Here is a 16,971-nt window from a genome sequence, read left to right as displayed (position 1 = left end):
TATGGTTTACATTTGAGACATTCTTATGTGATCTACATGATATAGCTAGGGAAGAGTGTATATAGTAGTGCTGAAACAATTATTTGGTTATTTGACTATTCGGTCAGCATGACACTATCCAATTCATTAACACATCATTTGAATAGGATAAAGCTGGCCTTGTAACTTAAGATTGTGAACAAAGTGGCATATTTATGTCTATTTGGAAGGGATGGAAATAGCTTTCAGGCTTTACCTTGCTTCTTAGCAAAGGTTTTTGGTACATATTCAATAGAAATGCATGTTTAAAGAATAATTGAATATTCGGTCATTTTGTTCACAACTATTCGAATAGTAAAATTTGCTATTCGTTTCAGCACTAGAATAATATAACTGTGCATACCATATATAGCATTCTGTATTGTACACCCTGTACTCTATTATATGCTGCATGTTATAAGGTGAATGGTGACCATGAGTGCACAACACATATACATTTGACTGTCTATAAAACACACTGTTTGAAAATAATAAAAGCACCTCACCAGGGGTTAATGTAGACAACACCTTCGATAGGACAGGCTGGTCTACCAGTGTAACTGGCACTGTCTTCAGTCTGCTTGGTATACATAAATTGATTGGCATCTTCCCAATTCGTGTCATACCATGAATAGTTTGCTATAATAATTTTATCTTCCAAAAGCATCCATGGAAAGAAACCGCATACTTGTTGAACACTTTACCAAACCTAACACATAGACAATTTTTAGGATTCTACAGATTATATTGTACACGTATAATATAATGTGGACTCTTACACAGCAATTATATATGCGGTTGTCTATATGCACATGTAAGCTTATAGTATACCATCTCATACGACAGGAAGTTTTGACAAAAGAAAAGGTTGACAAATTTGATGAATCAGTTAAATTTGTCAAGCTTTAATTCACCAGATGTCCATAAGCACCTCTAAAAATATGTGTTTAGATCTATTGATTTCTTGATTTTTATTTGTCAAAGCTGATGAAGTTTAGATTCGTCAACTTTTCCTTCCATCAAAACTTCCTGTCGTATGGTAACTTGAAAGTGTAATTACAACTGTATAAACTTTAAACTTCACTACATGTATATATCACATAAATACGGAAGAATGTTTAAGAGTTTCAGTAGCTACTTTGTGAAACCATGCAGCCAAGGCAATTTGACCAAAATGTCTTTTGTATTAATGTCACCATTCAAAATGTTGAAGAATTTTAAATTTGCAATTTTGCAGTATTTTTCAAGGCTTTTGCAATCTTGACAGCACTTGTTGATTGAAAATTATTTTCTCTTAGATCTAGTGTTTCCAGCATAGGGTTGTTAAGCAAAACAGCTGCAATGTCATCTACAGCATTATCGCCAACATTGTTGCTTGCAATACTAAGCAAAGTTAGACTTGTAATATGTTTTAAGGCAATTGCAATCTTAATGACACCGGTTGATTGTAAATTGTTCCTACCTAGTTCTAAAACTTCCATCCCACTATTTCGAGACAATATAGAAGCAATGGCATCTGCTCCTTCATCACTGATGTTGTTGTTAATGATACCAAAAACTTTAAGGGTGGTAGTACTTTCCAAACCTCTTGCTATCTTAATAGCACCTGCTGTCTGCAAGTTATTTTCGCCTAGGCTAAGCACTTGTAGTTTAGGATTACAAGATAAAACAGCTGCAATGTCATCAGCTGCCTCATCACTTATATTGTTGTTCGCTAGGTTAAGAACTACAAGGGTTGTGGTATTTCGTAAAGCTCTTGAAATTGTAATGGCACCTGATGCTTGTAAATTATTGCTATCTAAAAAAAGTAATTGTAGTTTAGTACTATGAGACAAAATCATTGCAATGTCATTTGCTGCTTCATGAGTAATATTGTTATTTGAAACATTTAATTTTGTCAGAGTTGTAACATTTTGTATAGCTCTTGCAATCTTAATGGCACCTATTGCTTGCAAATTATTTCCACTTAGATATAGCTGTTGCAGTTCAGTGGCATGAGTTAAAATAGCTGCAATGTCATCTGCTGCTTCAGAGCTAAGGTAGTTATTCATAACACTAAAAGTTTCTAGAGTTGTAAAAGTACAGAGTGAATATCTAATCATTTCAGCAAAACACGATGGAAGTGTAAGTAGGTATGATGTCTTTGATTGGGTGTTGTGGTATACAACACCTGCTAAGTAATCAGCTACTTGTTGAGGTAATGGAACATTATGGTAATGAATTGTTGAGGCAGTTGTCAGCAGGTAAACACCTTTGGAATGTAAATAGGATCCACAAAACCGTATGCTTTGAATGCTGGCGGGCAGAGCAGACAACTGTTTAGTAGCAAAGGTATTGCTGACATGAACGCTGAAGATAACGTGCGTCACTGCCGGGGCTTTCAATTTCATTGTAAAATCCTTCAAACTTTCAATTGCAGTATCGCTTAACTTGCAACCAGTGAAGTGAGAGCACATAATGTAAGATTTACTTGCACACACAGCTATCATCTTGTTTTGCTCAGCTATGTAATTAACTAATAAGTAACTATTGTCTGGTAATCCTGGCCATGGTACGTTTGCTACAAAAGCACTCTTTAGCTTCTCAGTAAATGCAATGATCTTTTTCATTGTCACTCCATCATATAAACTGTCGATAGAGAGGACTAATTCTGTGGTATTCCAAGATTTAAAAGTTCCACTAAGTTTATGAAGTGATTCACAGTCAAAGTTATTATAAGAAAGATTAACAGATTTGACTTTTAATGATGAGTTTTTAGAAAGAAACATTTCACACAAAACATTGCAGCACTTGCTGTCTATGTTACAATGTGATAAGTTAATCATTTCCCAATGCTCATTGCGTGACCTTAACAGCAAAACTGAAAGTGTCTGTACATCCTTAGGTGTCAAGGATTGATTACTAAGGTCAATGGTTCTTCCTCGAAATGTACTTTTAATGGATGGCAACATTTCATGATCAGCATCTCCCAAACAATGTAACAAATGAAGACATTTAATTTTGTCACCTAGTATTTTGCTAGATATTCTTGGAGTTCCAAATAGCCAGCTAGAAATTTGAAAATAATTGCCAGACAGAAAATGTTTAAATACAAAACTACAACCACCTGTTATGCCAACATACATAACCCAGGTGTTAAAAAAATCAGCTTTCCAAAATGTTCCATTGAGTAACTTTAGCTGTACATGGTCAGGTAATGAAGCAATGTGATAGGCAGCCATGTATTCTTGAATTGCAAAGTGAAGGAAATGAAAAGATTCATAATCACAGGCATCTTGTGGTTTAAAATACCGAACACACTGTAGCAAGCCAAGTCCATACCAGTTAGAGGGAGTGAGATTGGGACATATCTTTTTTGCATCAGCTAGTGTAAACACCAGTTGGTTCTTTAGCAAAGCAAGGAAAGCAAACTCTGACAATTCCTTGACCACGTGATCATATGGAACAGGCAGATCATTAAAACTGGCTATAGTACAATCAGACACCTTTTTGTCCTTTTTGAGAAAATGAACAATTGTCATAATAATAAACTTTTCATACAGCTTTGTTTGAGTTTTTGGTAATGCACTGATAGTATCTTTCGACAGGCAAAGCAAGATACTCATATTAAGTGGAATATAACATAAATTATTAAGAAATGGATTAGACTGCAGAAAACCTTTAAGGTCATCAATTTTGCTATTTTGATCCTGTAATGCATTCTGAATGAAATTTTGTCGATCGTCATCAGTAAAACCCAACACTTCTGCTCTGCAGTCTACAATAGAGTGGAGATGTGACGAAGCAGCAGGACGAGATGTAATCACCACACCACACTTTGTCAACTTTTTACGCTTAATAATATCATTTATAAAAAGATTTTTGTTACCTTCAGAAACTTCATCATACCCATCAAGTATGATGGTGAGGTAATTTCCATTAGTTTTAACAAGCCAGTCAGTAATTTTATTAGAAAGTTCATTATTCTCATAGAAATACTTGACAAGTGATAAAATGGATGTGATACTTTTTACTTGAGGATCTCGCATGAACAATAAAAACAGCAACTTGGTGTTGTGTAAAACAGTACGATTAGCCCATTGTAAGGCTATTTCCTTGCTTAAAATAGTTTTGCCTATCCCAGGTGCTCCTTCAATGAGAATGCTAAAAGGAACAGGACTAGTTCTTTCAAATGGAGTAAAGAAGTCATTAATACTCTTGATGGATTTACCACACATTTCTCCATTTTCAATCACGGTTGATCCCGGGGCTCCTGTGATGACTTCATTTTCATATCTTCTTTCCTGATGATGAAAAATAGTTAAAGGAGTGTAATGTTTAGGGTGGTAGGGTGGCCAGTCATCTTCTGGTGGAATGTACCTGCTTTGTGTATAGCGTTGGCACAATAGATCATTAGCTAGGTGAACATCTTCATCTCCTAAAAATAGCAAAAGGAATTAAAACCTACAACTAAAACAATCATCAATATTTTTTTAGTAATTAAACATGTCAAAAACTTTTTTACTACAAATTATGTGAGTTGTATATGGCCTATCTTGCCATTAATCAGCTAACAGTTATTTGGAGTGAATGGGATCAACTTGCAACAACATATGGATCATTTTCTAAAGGTGTGTAAAGAATTTGCATGTTTATAAGCAAAATTTTTATTTTTATGGCGTGTTTTCACCCTCCTACTTTTGTTGTACGGTAAATCCCTAGGTATCATTTTAATCCTTTTTACATCATGAGTACAGTTACATTGACTACGTATGTAGCCACGGCCACTGGTTGCTGAGTCCTCATAGTTATCCCATAGTTATTATACCCACATACAATTAAACAAACATACAACAGTGTAAATTTTCCCTGAAACTTGAAGACGCAGGAAGCCTTAGTAAGAGATACTATCTATTAGCCAGCAAGATCCATAGTAATGAGTACATTTTCATGGCAGCAAACCATCACTCATAATAATATCTTATAAGGTGCTTATATAGAGCACTGTGACTTCTATATCAATATCAAGATACTCAATAGAACAGCCACCCACATACAGTAGTTAAGAAAATATTTAGTTATGTTAAAATTAGTCTAGCATATATGGTTATAGTGTTTAAAAATTACTTGGCAGAAAGCTCAACATAAAATTCAAGCTCAAAATACTCTAATAGAGCAGTCACCATAATACAACAGTCATATTCTATTATCCCACTAGGGACCTGTGTGAAGGCTTAAAGTCTGACTCTTACTGTATATTTGATCTCAGAGGGTCAAAATTTCCTGGGAGGGCATGCCCCCAGACCTCCTAGGTTGGTATGCCTTCTATGCTAAAAGTGTTACCTAGCTATATCAGTTATAGGGGGTCCACTGGACCATCAAGACACACGATAGTGTGTCGTGCGGCCCAAGAAGCCGGCGCGCCACACCGTGAGTATATTGACAGGAAGAACAAAAACGTCATTTTCACACCTTTGTATCTCGGTGATCACTTATCTGATTGGAACCAAATTTGCTACACAGTTGCCCGCCAGCCAAGGGAGTCTACATTCCAAATTTGAAGGAAATCGCTCCAGCCATTTCCGAGATACGAGCTGCCAAAGTTAGGTTTTTTTTTCTTCGTTTTTTTTTCTTCTTCTTCGTCTTTTCGCACACTTGCAAAAATTGCTATAACAAGCAAACGCGTACTCCGATCGCCTTGAAATTTGGCACACAGAAAGGGAGTCCAAAGGCGAATCCTAGCATCAAATTTGGTACAAATCCGATGAATGGTTCAGGAGTTATGACCGATTATTCGCGTAAAACAAGATCGATTTGTTGTCACGTCTACAGGGTAAACCGCTTCATGGAATGAGTTGAAAATTGCTATGTAGATGGAGTAACCATCGTAGGAGTACCTTTTGGTGGTTTGAAAGGAATCGAGATAAAGACCACGGAGATATGACACAAAACCCAACCTGTGTCACAATTACGCGATCGATTTTTATGAATAAAAAAGTATTAGTTTTCACGCCTACTAGGCAAACCGCTTAGAGCAATGAGCTGAAAATCGGTGTATATCTGGAATAATCTTCATAGAAAGTTCTTGCAGTAGTACAGAAGAATCGGATTACAAACCACTGAGTTATGATTCGAAAGCCAACTCCGTGTAGCAAATGCGAGATCGAGATACTCTAATAGAACAGTCACCCTAATAGAGCATTCGGCTAATTTATTTACTCCATTATAGAATTTTATTACATCACAAGTTATTCTGTAGGGAGTTCAGCTGCAAACAGTTAATCTTATAGACAGTTCAGCAAGAAGACAGTCACCATGTGGAGAGTTAAGCAAATATATCACTATAGAGATTCAGAACATTACAAGTCACACTGAAGAAAGTTCAGCTATAAACAAGTCATGCACCCTGTAGAGAATTCAGCTACAATTAAGTCACTCTCTAGAGAATTCAGTTACACAGAATTCAGCTACACACAAGTCACTGTGGAGAGAGTTCAGCTACAAACAAATTACCCTTTAGAGTGATCAGCTACAAACAAAACACTTTGCAGGGTGTTCAGCTGCAACAAATCAACCTTTAGAGCGATCAGCAATGAACAAATCAACACAAATCTACCTGTAGAGAGATCAGCTAGAAACAAATCACCCTGAAGAGAGTTCAGCTACAAAAAAATCACCCTGTAGAGACATCAGCTAGAAACTAGACACAATGTAAGGAGTTCAGCTACAAGCAATCAACCTGTAGAGAGTTCAGCTAAAACAAATCAACCTGCAGAGAGATCAGCTACAAACAAATCACCATATAGAGAGTTCAGCTACAAACAGATTACCTGTAGATAGATCGGCTACAAAAAAATCAACCTGCAGAGAGATCAGCTACACACAAATCACCCTGTAGAGAGATCAGCTAGAAACTACACACAATGTAAGGAGTTCAGCTACAAACAAATCACCCTGTAGAGAGATCAGCTACAAACTAGACACAAAGTAAGGAGTTCAGCTACAGGTAAATTACCCTGTAGAGAGTTCATCTACAAACAAATCAACCTGTAGAGCAATCAGCTAGAAACAAATCACCCTGAAGAGAGGTCAGCTACAAAAAATCACCCTGTAGAGAGATCAGCTAGAAACAAATCACCCTGAAGAGAGGTCAGCTACAAAAAAATCACCCTGTAGAGAGATCAGCCACAAACAAATTGCCCTGTAGAGAGATCAGCTACAAGCAAAACACCCTGTAGAGAGTTCAGCAACAAAGAAACCACCATGTAGAGAGTTCAGCTACCAACAAATTACCCTGTAGAGAGATCGGCTACAAACAAATCAGCCTGTAGAGAGTTCAGCTAAAACAAATCAACCTGCAGAGAGATCAGCTACACACAAATCAACTTATAGAGAGATCAACTACAAACAAATCACCCTGTAGAGAGATCAGCTAGAAACTACACACAATGTAAGGAGTTCAGCTACAAATAAATCACCCTGTAGAGAGTTCAGCTAAAACAAATCAACCTGCAGAGAGATCAGCTACAAACAAATCACTTTTTAGACAGTTCAGCTACAAATAAATTACCTTGTAGAGAGATCGGCTACAAACAAATCAACCTGCAGAGAGATTAGCTACACACAATTCAACTTGTAGAGAGATCAGCTAGAAACTAGACACAATGTAAGGAGTTCAGCTACAAGCAAATCACCGTGTAGAGAGTTCAGCTACAAACAAACCAACCTGTAGAGCGATCAGCTAGAAACAAATCACCCTGAAGAGAGGTCAGCTACAAAAAATCACCCTGTAGAGAGATCAGCTAGAAACAAATCACCCTGAAGAGAGGTCAGCTACAAACAAAACACTTTGCAGAGAATTCAGCTACAAACAAATCAGCTTGTAGAGAGATCAGTTACACACAAATCAACCTGTAGAGAGATAAGCTAGAAACAAATCACCCTGTAGAGAGTAGCTACAAGCAAAACACCCTGTAGAGAGTTCAGCAACAAAGAAACCACCATGTAGAGAGTTCAACTGCAAACAAATCACCTTATAGAGAGTTCAGCTACAAACAAATCACCCTGTAGGGAGATCAGCTAGAAACTAGACACAATGTAAGGAGTTCAGCTACAAGCAAATCACCCTTTAGTGAGTTCAGCTACAAACAAATCAACCTGCAGTGAAATCACCTACAAAAAAGCACCTTGTACAGAGTTCAGCTACAAACAAATTACCCTGTAGAGAGATCGGCTACAAACAAATCAACCAGTAGAAAGATCAGCTACACACAAATCAACTTGTAGAGAGATCAGCTACAAACAAATCACCCTGTAGAAAGATCAGCTAGAAACCAGACACAATGTAAGGAGTTCAGGTACAAGTAAATCACCCTGTAGAGAGTTCAGCTAAAACAAATCAACCTGCAGAGAGATCAGCTACAAATAAATCACTTTACAGACAGTTCAGCTACAAACAAATTACCTTGTAGAGAGATCGGCTGCAAATTAATCAACCTGCAGAGAGATCAGCTACACACAAATCAACTTGTAGAGAGATCAGCTACAAACAAATCACCCTGTAGAGAGATCAGCTAGAAACTAGATACAATGCAAGGAGTTCAGCTATATACAAGCAAAATCACCCTTTAGTGAGTTCAGCTACAAACAAATCAACCTGCAGTGAGATCACCCACAAAAACGCACTTGTACAGAGTTCAGCTACAAACAAATCACCCTGTAGAGAGATCAGCAACAAAGAAACCACCATGTAGAGAGTTCAGCTGCAAACAAATCACCCAGTAGAAAGATCAGCTAGAAGAAGTTACCTTGTAGAGAGTTCAGTTACAAAGAAACCATCATATAGAGAGTTCAGCTACAAAGAAATTACCCCGTAGAGAGTTCAGCTAGAAGAAGTCACCTTGTAAAGAGTTCAGCTACAAAGAAACCATCATGTACAGAGTTCAGCTACAAAGAAACTACCTGTACAGAATTCAACTACAAACAAATTACCCTGTATAGAGATCAGCTGGAGGAAGAAGTTACCTTGTAGATAGTTCAGCTACAACAATTCACCCTGTAGAAAGATCAGCTAGAAGAAGTCACCTTGTAGAGTGTTCAGTTACAAAGAAACCATCATGTAGAGAGTTCAGCTGCAAACAAATCACTCTGTAGAGAGTTCAGCTACAAAGAAACCGCCATGTAGAGAGTTCAGCCTCATACAAACTACCTTGTAGAGAATTCAACTACAACAAATCACCCTGTAGAGAAGAAGTTACCTTGTAGAGAGTTCAGCTACAAAGAAACCATCATGTAGAGAGTTCAGCTACAAAGAAACCACCTAGTAGAGAGTTTAGCTGCAAACAAATCACCTGTAGAGAGTTCAGCTAGAAACAAATCACCCCGTAGAGAGATCAGCTGGACGAAGTCACCTTGTAGAGAGTTCAGCTACAAAGAAACCATCATGTAGAGAGTTCAGCTGCAAACAAATCACCCTACAGAGAGTTCAGCTACAAAAAATCACCCTGTAGAAAGTTCAGCTAGACGAAGTCACCTTATAGAGAGTTCAGCTACAAAGAAACCATCATGTAGAGAGTTCGGCTACAAAGACACCACCATGTAGAGAGTTTAGCTGCAAACAAATCACCTGTAGAGAGTTCAGCTAGAAACAAAATACCCTGTAGAGAGACCAGCTAGAAGAGGTTACCTTGTAGAGAGTTCAGCTACAAAGAAACCATCCTGTATATAGTTCAGCTATATTTCAAGTCACCCAGTAGAGAGATCAGCTGCAAAAAAATATCCTGTGGGGAATAATGGGCATTTAATAAATATATGTATATAATTTGTATAATTACTAATGAAATCAAAAATAATTGAAGTACTAAAAGTCTTCTTTAAGTTCTTTTCTTCTTCCTGTAGTAAAGAAAAAAACACATGGGTTAAAAAAGCCCCAAAGCCAGCCATAGGCCGGCTTTGCAGTATACAAATACAAAAAGAAGTGATATCTAATCAAAAACAGCCAAGCTGTAAAAAAAGTGCGGCCCCCAAAAAGGCCATGGTGAAAAAAGCTGTGAAATCCAAGGTGGCGGCCAAGAAATGGCTGTGATGGTAGGTTAATGGTTACATTTTAATAACGACAATTCAGGTGAATTTTGTGCCGCTTGGTCTTGGCACCAAATTCACCTGAATTGTTGTTATTAAAATGTAACCATTAACCTACCATCACAGCCATTTCTTGGCCGCCACCTTGGATTTCACATCTTTTTTCACCATGGCCTTTTTGGGGGCCGCACCTTTTTTACAGCTTGGCTGTTTTTGATTAGATCTAAATTCTCTTGACGGCCCTGGTCTATATGTAACCATAGGACACACATTTTGAAAAAATACAGTGCTTTGTTTACAATCATGTGTAGTGACTGACATTGTCCTATGTAGCTTTAAGCAACTGGTATAAGGGTCCATTGACGTACTACCCATGATTGGACATAGAAGAAGTCAAAGTGCATTGTAGTCGCAGTGGTAATAAGTAAAAAGGCACTTCTTGGGCTTATACAATGTCAAACAGTGAAGAAATCAAACCCGTAGAGCTAGCCAAATAGCCAAAGTTATGCTTGGCTGAAGGCATCAGTAATACTAGCACAACCTAGTTTGCACCTGTATTGTAAAAATAATTTTAGCAATTACATGTACAGTGTGCTTAAAGGAGCAGTGCAGCACCAACGAAGTCAATTAAATTTGATGAACAGTGAAACAATGTAAGTTGCAAAAGGAATCAGAAATGCACGATTCAGATTGCAAGTGCACTTAATGGAATTTTAGGACTAAGGTACAAGATGCTAATGGGCAACGTTAATGAATGTAGCTACATTAACATGTAATTATTGTATTTTGTGTGGGAGGATCAAAGTGGCACTGTATACTGTATTTTCCATGCAGTACTAAGTGTAAGTTTGCCCTCGGTGATTATTGTGCCATTCCTCAGGTCTCTAAAATAGCAAACATACCTTGATTTGTGCAATAACCAATTTAGACTATGGCTCATATGGCTCTGGTCACTGCCATTAATGGCGGCTTCCTGATTGAATTAGTGTTAAAACAACTCAGTGGTAGGCTTCCTAGATGAATACGATCATCTCTATTATCTAGCAATGTTTTCTTCACACTCTAGCAATGAAATGTTGTGACTGGAATCCAGCAAAACACGTGGCGCACATAACAAATAAGTTGTCATGGGTATCTAACCAGTTTAGATACCTACCCGGGGTATCTATAGGATTTTAAATACTTCATTAACAATCAAACTTCAAAGCATACTATGCGTATGATAGTCTAATTAACTGCATACCTGTACTGTATGAGTCATACAGTAGCTATACAACTAAATGGGTAAATACGGCACAGTTAAGCTTAAAATTTATGTAAGGAGTGATACGAAAATAACACCACTCAAAAAGCATGACTGATTGCGTGCATGGCATTGCAAATCACTGAAACTAGCCAAACTGATCCTACCAGTTTGTTCTACGACATAGATTGCATGAACACTTACTAATAGTGTAATTGCCAAAAGCTGAAGCAACAACACACAATGAATCACATGCCAAATGCTAAAACTAGCCAAACGGTCTTACTTGTCGCCTTCTGGCTGGAGAGAGTCGTGGTAATCTGCAATCCTTCTGTCCTAAGTTTAAGACTCCACTTAGATCATCTCAGAGGTTGCGTGGCTTTGATCTAGCCAGCCATCTACGTTTCCAGAACCCATGCAACTTTCATACTTTAGACTGTTTTCGTCGCAGCTGGCAGGCTGCAGTTGTCAACCTATGGGATTCAATTCCACCAAATATTCTATTAGAAGGTCACACAAATGGATGGCGGACTGTTTTACAGGACATACAAAGATATATTATGACTCTATAATAACTGTGTATATAGCTATGTATTGTACTTTTCTACGGTGAGGTTTACAAAACGTAAAAGAAAAAAAAACTAATCCTACCAGTCTGTCCTGACTACAAATAAATTATGTGACAACTTACTGATAGTCTGATCACTAGTGGCATACTCAAGAAAATTGTACAACCAGGAAGTACAATATAACACTTAAAGCATTCCTATGCTTGTGTGTACAAAAAATACAGCACTCAGAGGATGTCTTGAGGCAAATATAGCACTTGGCTTCCCTTCATACTGTACTAACCTCTCAACACACTCTCGTGCTGTATTTTCCAACCACACGCATGGCAGTGCTTTAACTATAACATATTGGTGCCACAGCTATACATTAAATGCAGAGTTAGCATAAGGTAGTAATGTGGGCTTTACTGGGGCTTGCTAGTATTCATTACTGGGTGCTATCTGGAGTAGCGCATGCGCAGTGCTTGACACGAGGCTAACCAATTAACAAGCAGCAGCAGTTGGGACAAAGGTCTAAGAGGTAATGCACAGCTGGTTGGGAGCTGGAGTTCTACCTGCATGTTGTTTCTGTGTAAACAAAAGGTTGGGAGAGATGCCCAGTAACAGCCAACTGCAATGGGTAGGCGTCACTTTAGATCGGCAAACAGAAACTACAACTAACAATACACCACTAGAAGTCACAGTTCCTTCCAAGGGTTTGGAAGGTGGTAAAGGGAAGCCCTCACCCTTCTTTTTGGCAGCACCTGGGCTGCTGATAGCCTAGTGACAGCTGGCCCAGCACATATGGGACCTGGACTTTATTGAACTGCTCCCCTCTAATAAGACAATCCAGGCTCTGGAAGAAGGCACTATCTCAAGACCTGAAGGTAGCACTTTGGGGCTGGCAACCACATTGCAACCTCATTGCAACCTCAAAGCAGGAGGGTGGCAGACATTGGCACCTGGTCCTGTTGCTTTGCCCTCTATGTGGCGATAATGTCACAGAAGAGGCCAGAACTGGTTGACCCCATGATTGCCCACCTGGAGGCAGTGGTGAAGTTACAACAACAGATGGGTGGAACAGCATGGTACCAGCTTGACTGGAAGGCCAGATGACAGCTCTGTGCAATGGGTTTGACAGCTTGGGGGACACAAGACCCATGGAACCTGATTTCATGCTCCAGTGGTCAATCTAGTGACAACCTTTTCGACATTACCCCACTTTCCCCATTTGGCATTTCTCATCCCTCAGGACGTCCAGCATCGTGGGGACACTGTCAGCCTCTGTGGCAGGAACTAATGGTGAAGAATGGGGTATACCACTTATTTAACCGGGACTCGGGAGACTTGCAGGTTCATCCACCGATGCTCCTTGTGTCATCGGAGAGACCACGGCAAACAGCCTCACCCAGACCTGCCTGCTAGCTCAGGACCTTCTCCTTAGAGACTGGTTGTGAACTTAAGTGATTGATTTTCATTAAGTGATTCATGTAAGATAGATGTCGTTCATTCACTTTCTGTAGTAGCTTGGTATGGATTGTGTATACTCTATTATCAGTGATATCAATAAAATAAAAATTAAAGTTGTGTATGCAAACAATTGTTACATGTTTACTCGATAACAGGGTGGGTAGTGTTTGAGAGCACAGGTGTGAGACAGGGTGGTGGCTGGGCAGGGCCATCCAGGCATGGGATGTGACCAGGACAGGGTGTCATTGGTGGGCAACAACAAGGAGGTGGCATCCTTCTCCACTGCTTGCAGTGTGTAACAGGGGTCACCAAGGTGTTTTGGGGCCCACCCTCTTCTATTCTTTCCTTAGTTCATAGCTAGTGGAGTAGGGTACCCAGTGATTCTTTAAGTAGGAGTTGGACCATTAGTTACAGTTATCCTGCTTCTAGATACTTTACAGTTAGGGCCAATAGTTAGCCTTGAGCTAACATCTACTGTCTCTCCGTACAGCTTCACCCAGTCTATCTGGACCTTTCCTGACTCCTCGCCTGTTAAGCCTAAGCAAGTGCAGAGGACCGGCAGCAGTACCGAGAGGACTGGCAAGAGTAAAGACCCCTCTTCATGTGGAGGAGTGGAGAACAGCCCTATCAGGTCATCCAGACAGGGACCTTGTCCAGCTAGTCCTGGACGGAATTGCTGGTGGCTTCAGGATTGGTTTCAACTATGGCGACAACACGGTCCGGTGCTGCTCTCATGGGAACATGTCTTCAGCTTTGGATAACCCAGTAGTAGTAGAAAGCTACTTACAGGAAGAGTTGTCTCTGGGCAGAGTGGTGGGCCCATTGATCCCAGAACTGGCAAGGCAAGTTCACACCAGCCCCTTCAAGGTTATCCCAAAGGGTCATACTCCAGGAAAGTGGCGGCTGATAGTTGTCCAACGGGAGGGAGTGTGAATGATGGAATCAGCATGGCAGACAGCTCACTGTCATATATGTCAGGTGATGATGTAGCTAAGATGGTAGCCAAAATGGGTGTGGGAACTCTGCTGGGGAAGATGGATGTGCAGAGTGCATACCAGATAATTCCAGTTCATCCCGAAGACCACTGGCTATTGGGCATGCAGTGGCAGGGTAGAGTGTGTGTGTGGACACCTGCCTCCCCTTTGGTCTGCAGTCAGCACCCATCGTTTTTTACAGCAGTAGCCAGGGGAGTGGGTTGTGAAAGCCCAAGGAGTGAGAATCTCCTGTCAGCACCCATCATTTTTACAGCAGTAGCCAATGCCCTGGAGTGGGTTGTGAAAGCCCAAGGAGTGAGAGATTTTATCACAGCAGGGGCCCCAGCTACAGAGGAGTGCCAAGCCAACATGACATGCCTATCCCATACCTATGAACAGTTTGGGGTTCCATTGGCACCACACAAGAGTGAAGGTTCAGCTACATGCTCCAAATTTCTAGGGATTGACATTGACACCATGAGCATGGAGTTACGGTTACTGGCAGATAAACTGCTAAAAGTAAAGGAAACAGTGTAGCAATGGCTGCAGGGGGGATTGGGTCATAAGAAAGACCTGGAGTCATTGGTCGGGTTACTCCTGCATTCCGCAAGAGTGGTAATGTCAGGCCAATGCTTTGTTAGAATTATCGAGGAGATGGTCAAGGTGAAGAAGAGGAACCATCATGTACAGTTCAACAGCGAGAAAAATTCAGACCTCCTCTGGTGGCATAAGTTTCTGGAACAATGGAATGGGACTGGTCTGCTTCCAAACATGGAGGGCAGAGTGGCAAAACATACTCAGATGTAGTGTTGCACCGATAATCAGTTCAATAATCGGTATCGGCCGATATTGGCTACTAGCCGATTAATCGGTTTTGATTAAATCAAGGCCGATGTTAATCTCCACTGCGCTGTGTAGTATAATGATGTGGGGGAGGCTAGACATAAGTTGTTTGGCATTTTAATCAAGTTATGTGTTAATGGTTTAGCGGTGACTACAAGCCATGCCCATAATAAACTGTCAGGGTTTAGGCCATGCCCAACAACAAACTGAGGTTTTTAGGTTTCTATGTAGTACCAGCCACTTGTCTCAACTGTATAGCAGTAGTAAAATGTACTTAAAACCTGTTTACCATGAGTAACTTTTACTTGTGGTATACATCTAACTTTACATTTTAGCCTAGAATGAGCTGTATATCAATGGTTATGTCACTAATACAAGCCATTTAATAATGATGAGGATGAGTGTTAGTGTTATTAGTGTATATCGGATCGGTTATCGGTATCGGCTAATTCTGTTGCTTAATATCGGTTATCGGAATAATCGGCTAATTTGGATATCGGTGCAACACTACTCAGATGCATAGGGTGGCTGGGGGTGCGCAGCAGTCTATGAGGATCAGTGATTTCAATGGTAGTTGAGCTCTCGAGCAAGTAGCTGGCACATTGCACCCAAGGACCTCCTTCCAATGCTTCTGGCCTCACTTGTGTGGGGGAAGGAGCTGGAAGGAGCTAGAGTCCTATGCTATTGCGATAACAGCTTTTTAGTTTAGGTGCTTAACAATGGCTATAGTAAAGACCTAGTCACGATGCACATGGTCTGTTGCCTGTTCTTTATAACAGAACACCACCACATGTCAGTAGAAGCTGTACACCTCCCAGGAAAATCAAACGTGGCAGCAGGTGCCTTGTCCCGTAATAACTTGCCAATTTTCTTGAAGGTCTCACCAGGGGCAGCATGCACCACTTCCCCGATCCTGGAGCAAGCTGGACAGAATTGTTTGTAGTCTGTACCAGACCCCTCCACTCAGAGGGCATACATGGCGGGGAAGAGGCAATATTTGGATTCTATTTGAGGGCAGGTGCAACTCTACTGCCAGCTAAGGAGCAGGATCTGTGCCAGTTAGTGGAATTCCTAAAAATGGAGGATCTTAAATATCAGACAACCAAGTTTTATCTGTTGGTGGTGAGGCACCTACAAATCTCACAGGGTCTAGGGGATCCAAAGATCGTAACTATGCCACGCCTAAAGCTGGTGGTGAGAGGTTTAAACAGAGATCAGCCTGGTGTTCCAGGAAAGACAAGACTATCCATTACTCCAGCAATCCTGGGAAAGATTTATGTAGAGTGGGAGGATGATTGTACCTGGGATCACTCCATGCCATGGGCTTGCATGTGCCTGTGCTTTTTTAGTTTCCTGCAGGCTGGAGAGGCAGTAATTGAAAACGACAGCAACTTCGACCCATCCCAGCAACTGTCCTTCCCAGATATTTCAGTAGACAGTACATCTCAATCATCCTTCATCAGAGTGAGGATATAGTAGTCTAAGACTGACCCCTTTAGGACTGGGGTGGATGTAATAGTCGGTCGTACCAATGGGCCACCATGTCCAGTGGCTGCCATCCTGAATTACATGGCAAAAAGAGGGCCAGAACCTGGGCCTTTGTTCCAGTTTGTTGACAGTTGGCCTCTGACTTGGCCAAGGCTAGTTTCAAGTCTCCGGAAGGTGCTGCAGAAGGTGGGAATCGACTGCAGCAAGTACTCAGGTCACAGTTTCCAGATTAAGGCAGCCACTACTGCAGCCGCCCTAGGCATACGGGATTTGTTGATCAAGACCATGGGCCGCTGGGAAAGCGTTGCCTTACTTGCCTATCAACTCT

The 16,971-nt window shown here is 40.4% G+C and overlaps 1 protein-coding gene across 2 annotated transcripts in view; it reads right to left on the bottom strand.

Annotated features, from left to right (window-relative positions):
• Positions 1-761: 761 nt before the first annotated feature.
• LOC136249507 (NACHT, LRR and PYD domains-containing protein 12-like) overlaps positions 762-16,971 on the bottom strand; it is a 31,708-nt gene continuing 15,498 nt past the window's right edge. Inside the window, exons 2-3 of one of the 2 annotated variants that reach the window (XM_066041533.1) lie at positions 11,607-11,793; positions 762-4,435 (exon numbers count right to left, since the gene is read on the bottom strand). In XM_066041533.1, the coding sequence (XP_065897605.1) occupies positions 1,236-4,235 (3,000 nt within the window). In that variant the 5' untranslated portion in view covers positions 4,236-4,435; positions 11,607-11,793 and the 3' untranslated portion in view covers positions 762-1,235. The remainder of the gene's footprint in view (positions 4,436-11,606; positions 11,794-16,971) is intronic. The other variant, XM_066041531.1, reaches the window with a different exon arrangement.

This window comes from Dysidea avara, chromosome 3 (genome assembly GCF_963678975.1).
Source record: "Dysidea avara chromosome 3, odDysAvar1.4, whole genome shotgun sequence".
In the NCBI taxonomy this organism is placed as follows: domain Eukaryota; kingdom Metazoa; phylum Porifera; class Demospongiae; order Dictyoceratida; family Dysideidae; genus Dysidea; species Dysidea avara.
The sequence above is the reverse complement of the archived record's forward strand: the minus strand, read 5'-3'. Positions and strand labels throughout refer to the sequence as shown.